Source organism: Citrus clementina, unplaced genomic scaffold (assembly GCF_000493195.1).
Source record: "Citrus clementina cultivar Clemenules unplaced genomic scaffold, Citrus_clementina_v1.0 scaffold_1, whole genome shotgun sequence".
Taxonomy (NCBI): Eukaryota; Viridiplantae; Streptophyta; class Magnoliopsida; order Sapindales; family Rutaceae; genus Citrus; species Citrus x clementina.
The window spans coordinates 26,497,427-26,516,586 of record NW_006263303.1 but is presented as its reverse complement, the minus strand read 5'-3'; the positions used below and the strand labels follow the sequence as shown (position 1 = coordinate 26,516,586).

The 19,160-nt window shown below is 33.0% G+C and overlaps 3 protein-coding genes across 3 annotated transcripts; 2 read left to right on the top strand and 1 right to left on the bottom strand.

Annotated features, from left to right (window-relative positions):
* Nucleotides 1–3,890: 3,890 nt before the first annotated feature.
* Nucleotides 3,891–8,056, bottom strand: LOC18054987 (nucleotide-sugar uncharacterized transporter 1). Its single transcript, XM_006453151.2, has 7 exons — nt 7,380–8,056; nt 7,013–7,164; nt 6,700–6,905; nt 6,523–6,616; nt 5,355–5,521; nt 5,073–5,243; nt 3,891–4,469 (listed from the first exon to the last, which is right to left on the bottom strand). Exons 1-7 carry the CDS (start codon nt 7,474–7,476, stop codon nt 4,190–4,192), a joined length of 1,167 nt encoding a protein of 388 aa, XP_006453214.1. The 5' UTR covers nt 7,477–8,056; the 3' UTR covers nt 3,891–4,189.
* Nucleotides 8,057–10,143: 2,087 nt separating this feature from the next.
* LOC18054986 (oligosaccharyltransferase complex subunit ostc) lies at nt 10,144–10,961 on the top strand. Its single transcript, XM_006453150.2, has one exon. The coding sequence runs from the start codon at nt 10,342–10,344 to the stop codon at nt 10,861–10,863; it is 522 nt and encodes a 173-aa protein (XP_006453213.1). The 5' UTR covers nt 10,144–10,341; the 3' UTR covers nt 10,864–10,961.
* A 4,993-nt stretch (nt 10,962–15,954) lies between these two features.
* LOC18054985 (homeobox-leucine zipper protein HAT22) lies at nt 15,955–17,079 on the top strand. Its single transcript, XM_006453149.1, has 3 exons — nt 15,955–16,317; nt 16,625–16,704; nt 16,791–17,079. The coding sequence occupies exons 1-3, from the start codon at nt 15,955–15,957 to the stop codon at nt 17,077–17,079; spliced, it is 732 nt and encodes a 243-aa protein (XP_006453212.1).
* The last annotated feature ends 2,081 nt before the right edge of the window (nt 17,080–19,160 follow it).

Genomic DNA, 19,160 nt, shown 5'->3' with positions numbered 1-19,160 from the left:
CTTGTTCGAAAGGAAAGCAAAGAGAAAGTATACTATTGTATAAATCCAAGACAGGTTAGGTGGAAGGATTATAAAAACAAAAACAAAAAAAAAAATCTTTAAAAACAAAAATCTATGCCATTGAATTCGGTGCAAGGCATTGAAATTCAAAATTGTATGATCTTTTGCATGTGACCATTGGGTATGAATGAGCTTTCCATTCAATCATTTAGTTGTTATTTTTACCTTTTTGTTAGGTTTTAGGATTAGATTATTCTTAATTAAAGATTAAATTGTGATGAGAAAGGCTAGCTAGCTAGAAACATTTGTATTTTCGCTTTTTGATTATTTCACACTAATATCAATGTAGGTCTTTGCTTAATTATCTTTGATTCGAAAGAGATTTAAATCTTGTTTCATTAACATGCTTTTGGTTTATTTATTCATTTACTTGATTCTTATTTCATTTTATTAGGGTTTGATAACGAGAAAATAAAAAAACTTTGGATTCTTATAAAATACATGTACTCGTTAACATCGATATATTTTGTTTTAAGTTACAATTTTGGAAAGGTGAAATATGACAAAGGTTTTTAAATTCGATTTTTTTTTTGTTTTCTCTTTAAATGAAATTAAATAGTGACAATTTGGAGTCATGGATCTTGTTTTGAGTTTGTTTTCAAGAAATTGAAAATAATTTATTTCATAATATGGGAATTAAAAAGTATTTCGTGGACTTTCAAGAGGCATTCAATAATAACTTGACTCATTTTGACAAGTATATTGAGAAGTAAACGAGGGGTTTCTCTAACTAATAATGAAGTACAGTATTACCTATCTAACAAAGATTATTTTATTTCAAAGGGTTACATTATTGCAAAATCCAAAATTGTCGATGCAAAATGTATACATATTAACTTTTAATTTATTCCAAGCCAATACTTGTAAAATTGATTTAGAATTAGTCAACTTTTGCAAATCACTTAGATAAATTACTCGTCTAATCCCTTTTTCATGCGAAGAGAAGCGTTGAGATCCCTTCAATTTTCAACCATTTTCTGTATGATGCAACTATGAATAAATGTGCAATTCAAAAGGCATGATTTTCTAGATACGATTTATCAGTTTGTGGGATAACAATATATTAAAAATATAGGTATAATAATATATTAAAAGATCTATCACTCATCATCTTTGTCATACATTGAATGTATTATTTGGGTCTACCTTGTAATTTGCATGTACAAATGCTCCAAACTTGAGAGCATGTGACTTCCAAACTAGAAAAATTATTCTTCTAAGTAAAATTTGTTCACTAGTTACAATTATAATATGTAGATGGAAATATTTTTTATTTTTCAAAGACAAAATTCGTCTTTTTGTACGTAATACATAAATATTGTCAATACATAAAAAAATATATTTATATATAATGAAGATATCTTTGTTTTAACAAAGTGAAGACGTCCTCGTTATAAAAAAACTATATATATAGAGAGAGAGAGGGGTAATTTTATACTGTAGGATGGCAAATGCATGTTTCCATTGACATTCATCTTTCTGACAGTTAACAAATTTGTTTTCAGTTGGCCATGTTACCATGTTCCCAAAACATTTATTTTAAGAGAAATTCATACATTAATTATTACGTAGCAGTTTGTATTATTCAAGAAATCAACATGTTTCATATACATAAGCGATCATGTTATGAAAGAAAAAATTGGAGGGATCAAGATTAATTAATGGGGTTATTTAGATATCATACGATATATATATATTTTTTTAAAAAAAAATGATGAATCAATATTTAGAGTTATTTTTTTTTAGGACGGATGTTCACTCACTTTCTTAGAAGGCTGACATTCAACGCTTTATAGTTTATATACAAAATGACTTGATGCCTCAAAATTATAACAAAAAGTTAAAAAAAAATTACGATCCGCATTTCAACCTTTGATAGGTCAACAATCTACACTGGACCATTCCCTCAACAATTTACCGAACATTAGCAAGCTTTCACCTCCTTTATATGATCAGAACTCAATACATTATATCTCTATTGAAGCAACACATGCTTCTACTCTTAAGAAATTCACAACAAAAGTATATTTATTACCTCGGATAGCTGACAAAAAAATAGCCAACCTTTTGTGTTTAGTAAAATAATGTTATCATTTTAGTAGCAATTCAGTGTTATACTGCTACTAATTCATTGTACAAAATATACCTTATCCATATGAAATCTTATTAACAATAATTGGACGTCCAAAAGATCCAAAAGAAGAGACAAAACCTCCATCCATCCAATCTTAGCATGCAACCCAGAAAAAAATAAAAATGAGGGTTCAAATTTAAAAACAGAAACATGACCCCAAAAAAAAAAAAAATTCCATCAATCAAAGCCAACCGGAAAACAGTGCATGTGTATCCCGTCCCATTAGTATCTTAAAGCCAGCCAAGCTGACCCCTTTCTAGCATTCTTAATTTTATTTATTCAAAATTTAAGATTAATTAAGGAAGCTTACAAGCCAATTGAAGTGAAATATTATATATATATTATATTAAAATCCAGTTCATTGTATTGCATTATTGTAATACAGTCACGTGGTCAGGCAAAGGGGTGTCCGTTGTTTATGAGTTTAAGATTTGTAAGTACTTTGCATGGCACATGAACGTCGTCTTAATTTTTATGTCTTGTCCCAGACAAGTCTTTAATAAACAAAATGTTTTTTTAGGATTTTTGTAAACCCTAAAGCCGACACCTTATATCTCTCCGTGTAAATCTTCTTTTTTTTTTTTTTAATTTCTAAATTGTTTTTATTTCTGAGTTCCACATTCCGAGGTTTGCTTATACATACATCTAATAATATTCGGATTTCTGGGCTGACAGTTATTATTAAAATAAAAAGAAAAGAAAACTGAATTCTATATAAATATTTTCTTGTTATGAAGAGTCAACAGATTCCACCGCCACCGCGTGTTGTCAAAGTGAAGCAAGAGTTCAGATGGGCAGACAAATCAAATACCATACACCAACTCAAATAGCCATGCTTGATGCTTTGTCCTTTTTACGATTATTATTATTATTATTATTTGTATGTAAAGCTAAATATATAACATGCTATCAATTCCATAATGGTGCTGCTTATAGGGAGGTTTTGTTATTCAACAAAAGTTTGGTCCGTATAGTCAACTAATTTAAAGCAAAATGGATTGCTGTAGAGTTAAAGATACAAACTCTCAATATTAAGTGCTGCCTTAGGGTTCTGATCATGCGTATCCCTCTTAATTTATCCTTTTTGAGTTTCAAGTTAAATAAAGTATCGCACAAGGCCACTTAGGCAATAACTTTAGAGAACGTATGGGGTTGGCAGATTAGTGCCTTCAGGCTTCAACAAATCAACTTTGTTGAGGACGTAAGCAGTGGCGCAACCAGAGATTTTGATCAACGGTGGCCATAACGGTAATAACATAAACTAAAACACATAGTAAATGCAGATTGAGTTCCCTCGAGGGGAGACTTATTTAAAAAATCCACCCTCCCACAAATATGAAAGTGGGTGCCCCCAAAGGCGTGGTTGGATTGGTAACAACATGAAACTTGTAGCAGCTGACCACTCGAGTTCGAGTCTTGGGGAAGAAAAGGAAAAAATAAAAATTATTTGGATTTAGCCCACCCAAGTAAGATTTAGGCGTTTCTTCTTGGGCTTAGAACCCTCTAAGTCACATATATGCAATTGGGCCTCACCAAAGATTACTGTAGTTTCTAAACTATCTAAATTGTAGTATTGACTCTTGAGAATGGGGAAAGTACTCTTTTCCCAAAGAATAAAGAGTTTTTTTTGGTGGGGGGGGGGGGGGGGGGGGGTTTGTTGGAGAAAAAGAAAGAGAGAGAATCACAAAAAGGGGTAGGATAACATTGAAAAGTGATATTATTACACTGTTGTGAAGAATCTTTCAAGTCATTCATATGTACAATGATCAAGCCACGGAGGAGATTAGCATACCACTCCACAAAATTTACATGAAACCCTTTAAACCAAGGTTAGCAATATAAACTAAAACTAAACTCAGATTTGCAAAGTATCCTAGAAGTGGTCTATAAATAATGAATGAATATGAGTCGTTATTTATAATAGCCTAGAGAAATGTGGAACAAAACCTAGAGTTAAAGCAGGCATTTCTAATAGCACAATACCTTGTATTGTTGTTAAACACTTTCATCACCATATCCGTCATGCTTTTCTCCATTCTCTTTGCTCAATTTTGATTTTGGTAAAGAGGAACCATTTTGTAGGGATGCTTTACTTGATTGATGCTTTGAGTTGCATAAATTAAGGTATGTGTAAAAAGACATACCCGCAATAGCTACAAAAGCTCCACAGATACTAGTTGTGCCCGGATTTGCACCGAAAATGTAGTAGTTTCCCAAAAGTATAATACATGTCTTGAATTGTCCAAGGACGACATGAGATATGGCTGATGTAGCCCTGGGAAAGGAAATAGAACCAAAAAAGCACAAAATTAGTAACCTAAGTTAAGAAAATATATATGTATGTACATCTGATTTGAACCTAAAGACACTCGGGACATCCAGTTTGAACCTGAAGACACCAAGGACGATAATGATAGCATAAATTCAAAGTGACATAAGACAAGTGAATATGTTTTTACAATTTAATAGGAGAAGCCAACGTCCCTCAGTGAGTTCAAAAGTTTTAAGTATTCAAATATTCATTGGACAGAATGTTCCAGAAAATAATTTGAATTTTGGCAAAGATTAAATGATCATCTTCAAACTACAGCATCTGATATGTGATTTCCAGGAATGGTGCATTGAGTTGCATTTTTCCTTCTTGAAGTCTTTTACCCAAGAACAGTAATTAAGTTTGCCCAATTACTCACCATGAGTTACCCAATCCAGGAAGACAAGGCAGTCTACGGTCGACCACAAATGAAGACAATGACTGAAACTCATATATTTTCCAAACCCCAAAACAACTCCCCACCCCAAACAAATACAAACGCATGCACACACACAAAGGGGAGGACATTGCTTGGAATGGTTTAACAGAATGAAAAGAATCACTCACCCAAGTGCCAAAGCACCTGACCACTGCAGCAAGAAGCCAAGAAAAGCAGACATAAGAATCGCCAAGGTGTTACTGAAGTTCCAGTTGAAGGAGAGAACACCAGGAGGATCTAAGCATGGAATCAAAGAACCGAGAAAAAGCAAAGTGATTGGGGTTGTCTTCCACATTAACCTGAAGAACAATTTTTGGTAAAATGAAACTTGGTAAATTGCTAATATGAAGTATTATAATGACGAAACAATGTTGAGAACAGTTGAGTAGTTAAGCAAGCATGCAACATACGCTAATGCTGTCCAACTCTCTCGCTGCTGCAGATTGGACCAGAGAATTTTGTTAACTGCACTGGGTACTATCCACGCCAATGCCACACAAGCACCAAACAGACTAAATTGTAAATCAGTTACCGTAGCAACAGCAACACCAATAGATACCGCCGTAAGTGTAATGACCTGAAATATATCATGGAAAAGTTTCGTGCGGTTGAAAACTAACAGCATTTCATGAAAACTATTGTTACTGTCATAAGTGGTGTATCACAGTACTAATGAACCTATCATCAAGTTAAAGTAATTGTCACAAAAGCCTAAGTGTAAAGTGTCACAGTCTGACAAAAATCGGGTCATTTAGAACTTTTCTTGGAATCTGAAAGTAGGAAGATTCTACAGGCATATTTACTATGCAAACAATACAAACATTGAACCGCTTTTCGCAGCTTTTTAATGTATCACAACCTATAAGACAATAGGAAAACCTCAAGGGATGCACAGAAGGAGATATTAGATTACATAAAACTTACAAAAATAAAATTTTTCTTCTCATTCTTTTTTCAGTTCAATAGGTTCACGAGCAAACCTTCAAATAGGCACCTGAAAGTTGTAGGGCTTATCTTAATTAAGTCAAAAACAGGTTCCATCTCCAGTTATGTTATTTAATAACCTGTTACTCATACCTCAGTTATGAGGTTTAAAAGAAACACTCTCCCATATGGAAAAAAAGGTTCATAACTCACATCCAAATATTTTCCAATAAGACAAATCATTACAAAGATGTTGTGCAATATAGAGGGGAAGCAGGAATAAGAATAAGAAGAAAAATCTGACTGAAACATGCACCAGGTTGCGGAAAATCATCAACTTAAACCCAACTCTATTGTATACAAAATGTTCAACAATTTATATTCTCCAGTAGCCTCTCAAACATACACAAACAAGTTGATGTCAACCACAAGTTCAAGCTATGATTGCAGGATGTCATTCATGAACATAGTGTTAAGAATTTTCCTCCGTAACCTCAATGATACACGAAATATCTCTCTAATCGAAAAATGATAAAAATCATTGAAAAAAATCTACATATTCACAGTCTACAATCTTGAAGTCTAACTGACAAAAAAAAAAAAACATCATTTTTATGTGCATCCATGTTGGATGTGCCAGAATGGAAAAGTTACCTTCAATACAGAAACTCTCTTTCTGTAACATATAAATTCTGCCAAAACAATTGATGGTGTAACAGCAATCTTAGCCATTTGATAAAATCCCACACTGGAAAAAATGAAATAATAATAATAATTTTAGACTTTAAAACAGGGAAACTAAGTGTGGCAAATAGGAGTATGAAATCTCACCTGTTGTACTTCAAACTGACATTAGCGAGGCCGGTGGAGAACGACATAACAAATCCAAGAGTAAATAAAGATAAGAGGCCTGATTTTGCAGGAGGAGATGCTGGGAGAAGAGCAAAAGCATTTAGAACGGCCATCAAGGCCCAGCTTACTGCATAGTGAATAAAACTGAGAAAAATGGGGAATTGGAACCCAATATTTTTAAGTACCTGAAGATATTAAAAAAAAAAAAAAAGGGATAAGATTCAGTACGGAGTAGGAAGCCGCCTCATTTAGAAACAGAAAGGGCGATAAGGAAATTCAACTCAATACAAACCCATTTGTTCATGAAAATAATGCTGACAGCAACCACAAAATTGAATGTAAGAGAAGCAATGGGCCCGCATAAACGCTGCTCCTGACGCTTTGCACCATCGGGCGAGCGAAATCTGTTAAAAAGAGAGGCTTGCAGCTCCTCCAGAGCTTTTCCTGAATTCATAAATTCAAATAAATAAATAAATAAAATACTCTCATTGCCTTGTCTTCCTCCAGTACTTCAATCAAGCTGATTGCATTTTAGTGATCCTGAACTAAATCCATTGTGTATATTTCTTTCATAAATCTCTAATAATGAAAGCACGCTGTAGCTGAAATGCACTACTCATGATGAAAAACAAAAAAAAAATGAAAATAAAATTAAGCACCTCTTTCGCCAGCATCACTATCCTTGCGCTTCAGGATTTTCCTCACATCTTTCTTCACCAAGAAGTTCAAAATCTCACGACTATACACCATTTTCATTGCTTCTAATTCTCTCTCTCTCTCTCTCTCTCTCTCAAATTAGTAAAAACGAAAGAGTAACAGACAAGAAGAGCATCTCATAGACTCATAGTAGTATTACTATTTTTTAAGTCTTTTTCTTTTTTTAAATACAACGGCAGGAAAAAGAAAAAAGAAAAAAGAAAATGAAATCAAACGGGAAAGAAGAAACACGTGGAACCGAAATAAGCGTTGATTGCGGAAAAAATGAGGAGAGAATGAAAAATCACGGTGTTCACCGACCGACAGCGAGGGCTGGTAAAGTGTCCCGGTGTGTGTTTTTTTCCCTTCGGGTACGCGTGAAACCTGTTTGCTTTTGTTTTTTTTCGGAAAGCGCACGGGAGAATTTACTTGTGGCTGACACCTCTATTGACCGCGACGTGCTCCACACCACCACAGCCGTCGGATCTCCTTCCTTCCAAATCAGATTCTGTTACATCTCTTGATGATTCCTAAGTTCTGCTGATGACAGTAGAATCTCTGATCTTTTTCCTTTTCGCAAAGAAAGACCCATCTTTTCCACTTGCACAAAACAAGCCCCTTGTTTCTCCATCCCATACGTATAAATTGTATTATAGTGTGTTCGGAGGATGAGTTTTTTTTTTATAATTTTATCTCACACTTTTAAACAACTAGTATTTATGAAGGAGGATGAGTTGTTTACTATCATCCCTATTGCAATAACTACATATTTAATTTGTAAGTATATACTTTAATGATATATTTATTTATTGAGAATAGAAATGAGAATGAAAGATGTGTTTACTTGCTTAAATAAGAGGCGGAATATGAATCCTCATTCTCTTGTGGAGAGATGAGAATAAGATTCTCATTTCCTAAAGTGGTCATATTACTCCACTTATATGTCAGAAATTTGTATTTTATTTTTTTATTATTATTATTATTATTATTACTATAACAATGATAAATTAAAGTCAATCTAGTAATTTGTAACTATCCATTCTAATTTTAAGATAAAACAAATACATCAATAACAATACAGTTCATTTCAATTTGGATTCCCACGATTAAAATAAACAGCTTATTATAATTCTCATTCTGATTTCAGCCCATTCTAATTTCATTCAATTATGATTATATTTCATTCTGGTTACTGATCAGTAAACACGCTATAATATTGTGGATGTGGGTACATCGACTTATAATTTTATTTTTATATCACAACAAGAAGAGCAACTTAGTTAGTTTAACCTAGGTTAGGGACTTATTTCATAGAAAATGTGTCCCCCTCTTCCTCGTTTCATTCTTTTACTCGACCGGAAATCTCGCAAATCGCACGTTAAAGCTATCTAGAAGACATCTTTTAATGATTTATTTTGAATCAGCTGTAGATTTATTGTATAGTGTAAGACTGGTAAGTGACCTTCAACTATGTTTTTTAAAACTGTGCTGTGGCATTAAAAGCGTATTTGTTAATTAGAACAACGACTTTGTAATACTAATTTTTTGTCCTTACATTAACACATGCCAAATGGTTTATCATACACAGTAGATCAATTTTTATTATTACTATTCTAATATGAGCAAACTTTCCGCGTTGAATAATGTCTATTCTTTCCCTTTCAATTTTCTTCGTAATCTCCGTTTTCTTATTATCATAATACGTATGGTGGAGAGTGGAGGATGGAGATGGGCTTGATAATGCTAATAAATTTGTGACCATTTTTTTTTCTATAGGCTTGGTGAAATATTTAGGGTCATATCAATAATTATTAATATTTGATTTTGACAACGAAAAGGATCTCTAGCAACGTTGTGTGCCAGGGGATTGATTTTACTCGCGTATTGACGTGTTTTGTATCTTAAATAAGCGGTGCAAACATTAATTAACAATGTTAATATATCAAGAAGTGCCGTGGTAGATAATAAATAAAAAGCAACGCTTTTGGACCATAATTCATTTGCCCATTATAGTGTCACCAAATATTTAGTGCTCTATAATACTTTGTCTATCATTTGCTAATAGTTTATTAAGCTACAGTAACTAATTTACCTAATTAGCATTAACTTGCTGTGGCATCAATCTCTATTCGTATTTCATACTCAATCAAGTGCATTGCGAGCCAGTTTGGTACTGTTACAACTTTTAAAAATAATTAATATTAGCTGAACTGTAAAAATAATCAGTTGTGAAGAGAATTAATTAAACATTTAATAAAATTTATTTTTAAAAGTGTTTGGTAAATTTTGTAAAAATAATCAGCTATGAATTTTAAAAGCAGTCATGAGTGTTTAGTAAATTTCAATATTAAACTACATTAAAAATGTAAATAATTGAATTAGACATAATATTGAATAAAATTTATTTACATATTTATAAGCACATATATAAAATATTTTTTATTATGTATATATGATAATTGATAATTAAAATAAATATTTTATACTATTAGATTTATTTTTATATTTTGTGATCTCAATATGATTGGTAAAATAATAAATTTTTTTAAAATTAGTAATTTTATTTTTAATTAATAAAAATAATTTAAAATTTTAAGATCAAATGATTATACCAAAAGTGATTTCTAAAAAAATTACTAAACAATAATTTTTCAAAATTAATTTTAATTCGCTGAAAAGCAATACAAAACGGTCCCTCCCTGCATGGCATAACTTAGGCCTCAAAATAAGCCCATTTCGAGACCCCATTGTCATCGTTTTTTTCTTTTTCTTTTTCTTTTTTTTTCCCCAGAAAATCGAAAACTGAAATCTGAAAATAAAATCGAATCAACTGAATCGGTCGTCCGGTTTTTATTATTTTTCTCTCCACGCCTTAGTCGTTTCGACTCTGATCCAATTCAGGACGATTCACATACTTCTGCAAAAATGGCTCCGAAAGCAGAAGCAGCACAAACCCTCGCATCACAATCCGACGCATCGCAGTCGTCAATTGACCCACTGTTCCACATCCTCAAAATCTTCCCTTACTCGATCATCCGCCCGCCGCGTCTCCGCCTGAAGCTGCCGTCATTCACGCTCCCATCCCCAATGACCGTCTTCGCCCTCGTCCTCCTAACCTACTTTATGGTCGTGTCGGGCTTCGTCTACGACGTCATCGTTGAGCCTCCTGGCATCGGGTCCACGCAGGACCCCGCCACCGGTTCCGTACGCCCCGTCGTCTTCCTACCCGGCCGCGTCAACGGGCAGTACATCATCGAGGGACTCTCTTCTGGGTTCATGTTCGTGCTCGGCGGGATGGGCTTCGTGCTTTTGGATCTCGCTCTTGATAAGAATAGGGCTAAGAGTGTTAAGGTCTCTTATGCCTCTGCTGGGATCTCTTCCATTGTCATTGCTTATATTATGAGTATGCTCTTTATTCGCATTAAGATCCCTGGTTATCTTAGGTGAATTTTTATTTTCTTTTTTAATGCTGTTCGTTAACTTAGTTTTGATAAGAGTTTAATTGGGTTGTGGATTTTTTTATGGTATTTGATCAGATTGTGTTATACATTTGCAATGAATGAACTGCTTATGAATTCCAAGTGATTAAGATAGTAAGATTTTGCGAATTCTAAGTGATTAAGATAGTAAGATTTTGCAAAATGAAGCACATCTTGCGGCATTATAGCCGTTGATTGAAATTCTTTTCCAATTTTTCCCAAACGTTTGAAATTTTAAATGTGACTGACATTTTGTTGGCGAATGTTTGGAGCTGCTAAACTGTTTGGTGAACACTTAGTTTCACTTGATACCTAATGTTTGCCAATGGGGTGCCCTTTTGTGCTAGATAGCTGGTGATTCAATTTCATGGCAACTGCAGGTTGAAAGTCACAACACCTTACTGACAAAATACTTCTAGCCCAGTCAAATTTGCTTACATGTCTTCTTTTCGGTTGTTTAGATTTTATTTAGGACTGAATTTGAGAATGGATGCTCAATTTTTTGTTGCTGTACTTGAACTAAAATAAGAAGTTTCATGGTTATAAATAATGTTGAATCAAGACTGAATTGGATCAACACTGGATGTTAGATTTTAACCACTCTGCTGTCCTTAGAGAGACAGATCAGCTGCAAAACTAAGAAGGAAGCTGAGAATTCTTAAGGTTAAGAACAATTAAAACAAGGATCGTCCTAAACAGCGAGGGGATTCTGGGTGGACTTTGTATGTTTTGGGGTATTTTTTTTTGGTTATGATAGGGTAATTTATTATAGGCAGTAGGTACTGGATTGTAGCTAGTTACTTTAATTTTGTGTATATTTGAGTCTTTTCCAGGCTTTTCCTGGTTCTGTGAACAGCTTATTCACTTTAGTTTCAAGTTCTGGAATAGTGAGTTGATGTCATGTCATTGAGAGTTCTCTAGAAGGCCCCTTAAAAGTGCAAAGCGTGTTTGAGGGCACAAAGAGAGAGCCAGAGAGTTGAGGGGCTTGGATGTCATCGGTGTAGCTAGAGATTTGTGATATTGGCTTTCTTTGTTGTATGTCATTGGTTTTCCTCCTGTAGAGGGATATTCCTCATAAAATTCTTGTATTCCATGACTTTTTTTTTTTCCTTTTACTTTCTTCATATTTTTGCTTTCGAAGAGCCACCGGTATCCCAATAGTATGATAGTAGTGGTCATGTATGGGCCTCCATGCATGGCATATCAATTATTATGTGCTGTGTGAATGAATATCTGATTGATCTGAACATATATTTATCTATGATTCTTGAGACTGAATACGGATCCATAATTTGCCATTGTTTATGAGTATATCATGGTTTCTGAGTTTGTTTAAAATTCGGTAAATGGTTAAAAAGCAGAAAAGTTGTAGATTTTTCGTTCTCGTAGTAGCCAACAGAAATTGGTCGAAAATCAAATGCTGATTTCTGTGGTCACTTATTTGGGCCTGACAGTTGCTCCCGTTACACGTTGTTGTTATGGTCTATTGAGAGATTTTTGAGGTACAATGAGCCCCTCACCTCTTGGACTTGAACCATGACCTCTCATTTTCGCTATAAGAATTAAGTCAACTGAGCTGTGGTTCGGGTGTTCAGCCGTTTAAGGGCCCAGTCAGAAACCAGCCTTAAATAGTCACTTGATCGGACTAGAGGTGGCAAAAATACCCATCCTGTCTGGATCCGGACCGTACCCAGGTGTTGTGGGCTGGGTATGAAGCCGGGTCGGTTATGGACATCACTTGATAAACCCGGAATTTGAATTTTATTTAAAAAAATTATAAAATATATATTATTTTAAATATTTATATTTATTTGACTCATTTATTATACATATATAAAGTTTATATTTTCATGTTAAATTTTATTGAAATAAATTTAAAACTTATAAAATTACCAAAAAATAAAAAATATATACACATAATATTAAAAAATATAAAATTCAGATACCCGAATTAAAACCTAGCCTGAACCCAGACCGGTTGCATCCGGGCAGTGTCCGGTCATTGCAATACTCGGACCCGGCCCGAAATTTTGCCATTCCTAGATCGGGCACACTTAAAATATCCCATTGTAAGGTTATATATAACACCTATTTTAATTTCAAACAGAACCCTACACGTGGACAAGTCATGACTAACCTAAAGAAGAAGAGATGATTCTCCCTCTCTGTTCAGAGTTCTTCACACCTCTCTCCATAGAACACCTCCAAATTTAATAATTATTTTTTTTTTCGTTTTAAGTTAGATTGACATTGAAATGTTATGAAAAAACTTTTCTATACTTCAAACTATTAATATTATTATTTTGTGAGTTATGATTTATTCAATTATTTTGTATTTATTTAATTTCTTATTGAATCTATTATTTTACTGTTGATTTGCAATTGAAAATCTACTTAAGAAGACTTCTAGTTAAAAAAAAAAAAGAATAAAAGCTAGTTTGATAATGTTGTAACTTTTATAATAATTGTTGTCAGTTGTAAAAATGATTAGTTAAATATTTTATAAAATTTATTTTTTTTAAAAAAAGAAGAGAACTTATAATTTTGACATGGAGTTTTAATAAGATCATTTTGATTTCCATTATTATTCTCATTGAGGTTAAAATTCGTAAGAATTTTCAAGGGGTGTTAAAAGGTACATTCAAAAGAAAGTAAATTGGTTTTATATATTTTTATCTTTAAATATAATACAACTTATATTATGCTGCAATTTGATTTGGGTTATTATCGTGACCTCTCTTTTTTTTTTTAAATTTTCTTTTTATAAACATTAGCTTTTTGAGTCTTTGTCGACTATATTAATAATAAGTCTACTATACAAATAAAAATGTACAGAGTGTGGGACTGCCACTAATTACGAGTTGTTAGAACGTTTATTCACAATAAATTCCTTTGCTCAAAAGCCAACCTCTATTGGTCAAAATTTCAATATCTCAATTCAATTTATAATTTGACCAACGTAGCTTTATAAATTTAATTGAATATTAAGTACCATCTCAAGCAAAGTACCTTCAGTTTCAAATACCTGTTAGATACATCGATACATATCAACCTAGGATGAAGATGGGCCAAGTTCTTACTGATATTTTACTGCCACCTTGATTTGCTCCTTAAAAGAGGTAAAATTACAGCACAGCTTCCCCCGCTCTGTTGAAAATCCTTGAGCTTTCACGTTTCTATTTATTAAACTCACGGAATGGTGCACCATTAATGCTATGCTATGCAACGCTACATGCCTTAATTGTATCGAATTTTGTGTTTGACAAAAAATAAAATTAGATGAACCTTTTGGAGATCTTTTTATAAGAACAATGTATACAAATCAGTTAAATTAAAATCAAAATATTAAGATACAAATTACTATAGATATTAATTTGTAACGACAGAATGATCATTACATCGATCAAACTTAAGTCAACTGTGAAACTATATAAATTAACTGCTCATGGAATGAGCGGTTGCCGAATACCGTTATTCTTATCCTCTAATTAAAATTGGACCATGAACCATCTGTTAGCTAGGACTCCAATTATATATGTGCCTTCTTTTAGTTTAGCATACCAACTATGTCTAACTCAACATTGAAAGGAATTTAAGGCTAGCTTGTAATGGTTGTACTTTGAAATTAATTTTGAAAGGCCGCAAATAAGATGTTTGGAACAAATAAACCCAAGCCTTTTTTTTTTTTGAATTCTTTTCATTTTTCTTTTTATAAATAGATCCCGTTTATAGAACTCTTAATGGCGCATAAAAAAAATGTTTAAGCTCATAATAGGATGGATTATTGGTGACGATTTGTGACATTTTCTTTTGTCGACTGTCTTAATAAGTAAGTCTATTGTCTCGATATAAAAGCATAGATATGGGAATTAACTAATAATTTATTAAAACCTTTCTAAATGAAAAAAAAAATCATAATAAATTCTTTGCGTCTCTTCCATAAACTGTGAACATGTGCCAACTTATATTGGTTAATTCCAGTAACGCCATTAACTTATTATAATTTCATTATCCTCGACAAGTTTAATTGTACATATCGATCAAATCCATCTCAAGCAAATTAGCTGCATATTTACGAAGGAAAGGGATAAGGATGGCGGCCCGTCCTTCACTGAAATTTGGATATCACCTTGTCTTGCTCCTTGCAAGAGGTAACACATATTTTAATGGAGAATGATTCCAATATATTACACTGAACTCCTTATTTTTCATTGGTAATACCTCAATTTCTTTTTTTTTTTTTTGGGATCCTTAACTCGTGATATATTTAATAGCATATTGTGAAATTTTGAGGTCACCAATGAAAAACTTTTAGAAGTGTAACGAAAAATTAGAAACTGTCAATGAAGAGTGAAGGACGAAACTGTATCAAAATCAAAATAAAATAAAGCGGCAAAAAATAAAATAAGGGTGTTTTGAATAAATTAATCTTTAAAATGAATTTTTAATCATTCAAAAGTTTCAGTCTTTTCAATACTTTTCCGTGGTCCTTGTCTTTCGATTCTTGACCATTCACCAACCATGTAATCTACCGACGAGCATGCACCAATCAGAAGTTGCACTGCTTTTCTTTTTTGCTAATTTTCCTTCAAAATAAATAAAACCTCAAAACAACAGAAAATAAGAAACACTTGCCACCCCAGAAGTGACGATAGACAAAACATTTTGTCGGCTAGAAAGTGTTCGGAAGAAATGGTTTGGTAGAAAATGGACTCAATTGAAGTTTCATCATTAATAATAATGATAATAAAAGAAAATCCCGTAGAATTCGCAAAGTCAAACATGTTATTGCATTAACAAAGTATTTTAAGTTTCCGAAAAGGAAGTCATAGTCCTAAAATTCTAACGCATGCCTTTCTTTACTGTCTCTTTTCACATCATATCCTTAATTATCATTATTCATCACTTATAATAACTGATTGACCCACAAAAAAATAAAAAAATAAAAAATCAATACCCTTTCATTACTGTTGCATTATAAAACCCCCCCACCCACGATTCCTCACCCCTGCAGCTTTCAATTATATCCATATCACTCTCTCTTTTCGAAAAACACACCATGGCAGCTGCTGAAGAGTGCAACACAGGGCTCTGCCTAGGGCTTGGTGTAGGCGAGCATGCGGCGGGGAGGCACGAGAGACCCAAGGATAATAATAACAACAATAATAATAAGCGTTCTGCCGCTAGGGCTTTCTTAGACTTATCGTTTACTTTGTGCCCTAAAGATGAAGATACCGGTCGTATGGATCATAATTTGAGCATCGGCTCAGGTTCGAAGATGAGCCAAGATGATGGTAAAGCCGGAGTTGGGAATGGTAATAGCAAGAGAATTAATATTAGCGGCAGGAAGAAACTGAGACTCACTATAGAGCAATCAAGGTTGCTTGAAGATAGCTTCAAATTGCATGCTACTCTCAACTCGGTAACTTTTTTATGCTTTTATAATTTTTTCATGATCGAATGAATAATATTAGTTCATTGCGATTAAATTCTTCTTAATATTATTCTTGGTAGTTTTCCCATGGATGCATACTATTTGTTTCACCTAGAAGATTTTACGAGCTGATGAACTTCTTAGATAGTCCCGTAAAAAAAAAAAATGTCAATTGCCTTCGAATATTACAAATCTATTGGAGAATAATTCTTTTTTTGATGGTATTTTTTATGTTACATTTTGTAATTAATACGAAGTAAATTTTATTGACTGATATTAAAGAGCTTGAATCCAGTCCCAGAAGCAGGCGTTGGCCGAGCAATTGAGTCTGGAACCAAGACAAGTTGAAGTTTGGTTTCAAAACAGGAGAGCGAGGTAATTATAAATATCATTAATTAAGGTGTAATCTTCATTCATTTCTGTATTCTAATTAACACCGTGAGGATCCATTTACGTTGCAGGACGAAGTTGAAACAAAACGAAGTTGATTGCGAATTTTTGAAGAAATGTTGTGAAAGCTTAACCGACGAGAACAAGAGATTGAAGAAAGAATTACAAGAACTACAATCGGCAAAAGCCGGAGCATCGTCGCCATTATTTATTCAGCTTCAAAAGGCTACAACGTGCCCTTCGTGCGAGAAAATTATGAGAACGAGCGATGAAGGGAAAAATGCGGGCGTTAATACTGATGTGGTCCTTAAGAATAACAAATGGCAAAGACGCTTCAATGCCACAAATGAACCTAATTAATTAATTTTGTAGGTTTAAGTTTAACAAAATTTAATGTATATTAGCTGGCTTAAAAGAAATAATTGATGCATATATTTAAGGGGGGATTTAAGTCTCCCTAATTAGAGATAATAAATTATGTTTTGAGTTTCATATGAAGAAATGCGTTATGTTTCCAATGTGGATTGATTTTGTAAGCTACGAATGGTTGCAGGCTTTTCTCTTCCTTGGTAAGCAATTAATGAGGATATTATTCAATTATAGAACATGAATATTTTGAAACTATAGTCAACGTACATCTTGATGGTGTTTGGAAAAAGGATAGACGTGTTTGAAAAGAAATTAGTGAAGGACAAAAAAAAGAAAAAAAAAAAAGAGAGAGAGAGCTGAAGAGGTTTGACCATGAGAATGAGAAACTACGGAAAGAAATAATATTAAAAAAAAAATACCACTAAGTACTAACAAACTCATTGACACAACTCAAAATAAAATCTTCAAATTGAAGCTCCTCTTTCTTTTCCTGGTTGACTCTTTCACATGTGCTGCTTGTAAAAGGCACTTTGATGCTACAGTTAGTGATTAATCAATTAAGAAAGAAACCGATAAAAAAACAGAAAAGTTCAGAGAATTTTATGAAATTTTGTATTATGTTATTTGATAATCCAAAATTTCCATGAAAATTGTGAATAAAGATATTTATTTATTTTTTTTTAAAAAAAAGAGAGAAAATAACCAATATCAAAGTGTGCAAAATGCATTAAGATAAACTTTCAATAAATAACAAAGCAACTATAAATATTTCAGTCATAATTTTTATACGATGCTTATATCATCAATTCAAAATGACAAAGTTATGTTGATGTACGATTAATTTTAAAATTAATATGATTAACAAAGTAATTAATGTTGCCGAAGTGGAAATTAGGCAACGGTCCACTTACTCATCTACTCATTGGGAAATTTTTAGGTTTCACTGATACAAGCCATGCATTAATAATTTGCTCCATTGTCAAAACTCAAAAAGGCTAGGGCAACAGGCTTTTTCGGTAAATCAAATTAATTATGGATTATTAATATGATTATTTTAAAGAGTAGTGCCAAGTCTCGTTAGGATGTACATAAATATGACCACATAAAGAGTTTATTTAGTGTGAGTGGGGTTCACTCGTTTGATTGAGGAGAGTAACGAGAATTATCACCATTTTGAGTCATGAAAAAATTTAGTATTAGGAGGTTAGGACCTTGCCCAACATAGAATTGTAATGAATGCACATTACAATTGTGGACTCAAAGTCTTGTTGCATTATGTCAATTCTATAGATGCACGCAACATGCAAGCCAATTGACATAGGCCTATCGAGGGCTAGGCTGCAGCCAGAACTGGCCTTCTTGTTTTTTCCTTAAAAAAAATAATAATAAATGCTAAATTAATACTCCATTAGTAACCACGAAGTTAATGTCATTTGTTTATTTATTTATTTATTTATTTTTTTAAGGTCCGGTTGAGTTGGGTTGTAGCTTCACAGTAGAGTACTGGTGATGACTGCACAATCATAAAAATAGATATTAAATCTATACTTACCACGCAATCATTATCAGTGCTCCACCATAAACTAATCCAAACTTAGTCATTGTCTTTTTTTTTTTTAAAATACTTTTCTTTTTTATTATCATATGAATTCCTATTACGAGAAGCCTTTTTCCACAGTACCTGGTACTGAGATTATTTAATGAGCCACCACAAAGCTTAAGTTGACTTTAGCTTTCTACAACCACAAGTATCCATAGACAAAGATTGTTGGTATTGGCAATGGCACTTACGCGGTTGCAGGCTTGCAGTCTTTAACAAATCATTTATGCCCAGTTATCAAATCCTAATTCTCAATAATAAACAATTTATATCATTTGACTAAGTTCCCATATCCCCTAAAGTTGAGGTTTTGCCTAACTTTTTCTTTACGGATAAGAGGTTTGACTAATTCATTATGTTACAGTCCATCAGACTGTTCGTTTCCCAAAGTCTTCATTAAATTTCTCAACTTCATACTATGTTTCAATTTGAAAAAATAAAAATAAAACCTCCCCTTTCACGCTTTGACAAT

Excerpts from the sequence above, each read along its gene's own strand:
- LOC18054987 (XM_006453151.2), bottom strand. The coding sequence starts at position 7,476 with ATGAAAATGGTGTATAGTCGTGAGATTTTGAACTTCTTGGTGAAGAAA. Across the intron at positions 5,244-5,354 it reads GAGAGTTGGACAGCATTAGC|GTTAATGTGGAAGACAACCC; the intron begins GTATGTTGCATG and ends ATTGTTCTTCAG. Across the intron at positions 4,470-5,072 it reads TCAGGTGCTTTGGCACTTGG|GGCTACATCAGCCATATCTC; the intron begins GTGAGTGATTCT and ends TTCCTTTCCCAG.
- LOC18054986 (XM_006453150.2), top strand. The coding sequence starts at position 10,342 with ATGGCTCCGAAAGCAGAAGCAGCACAAACCCTCGCATCACAATCCGAC.
- LOC18054985 (XM_006453149.1), top strand. The coding sequence starts at position 15,955 with ATGGCAGCTGCTGAAGAGTGCAACACAGGGCTCTGCCTAGGGCTTGGT. Across the intron at positions 16,318-16,624 it reads TGCATGCTACTCTCAACTCG|TCCCAGAAGCAGGCGTTGGC; the intron begins GTAACTTTTTTA and ends GCTTGAATCCAG. Across the intron at positions 16,705-16,790 it reads TTTCAAAACAGGAGAGCGAG|GACGAAGTTGAAACAAAACG; the intron begins GTAATTATAAAT and ends TTTACGTTGCAG.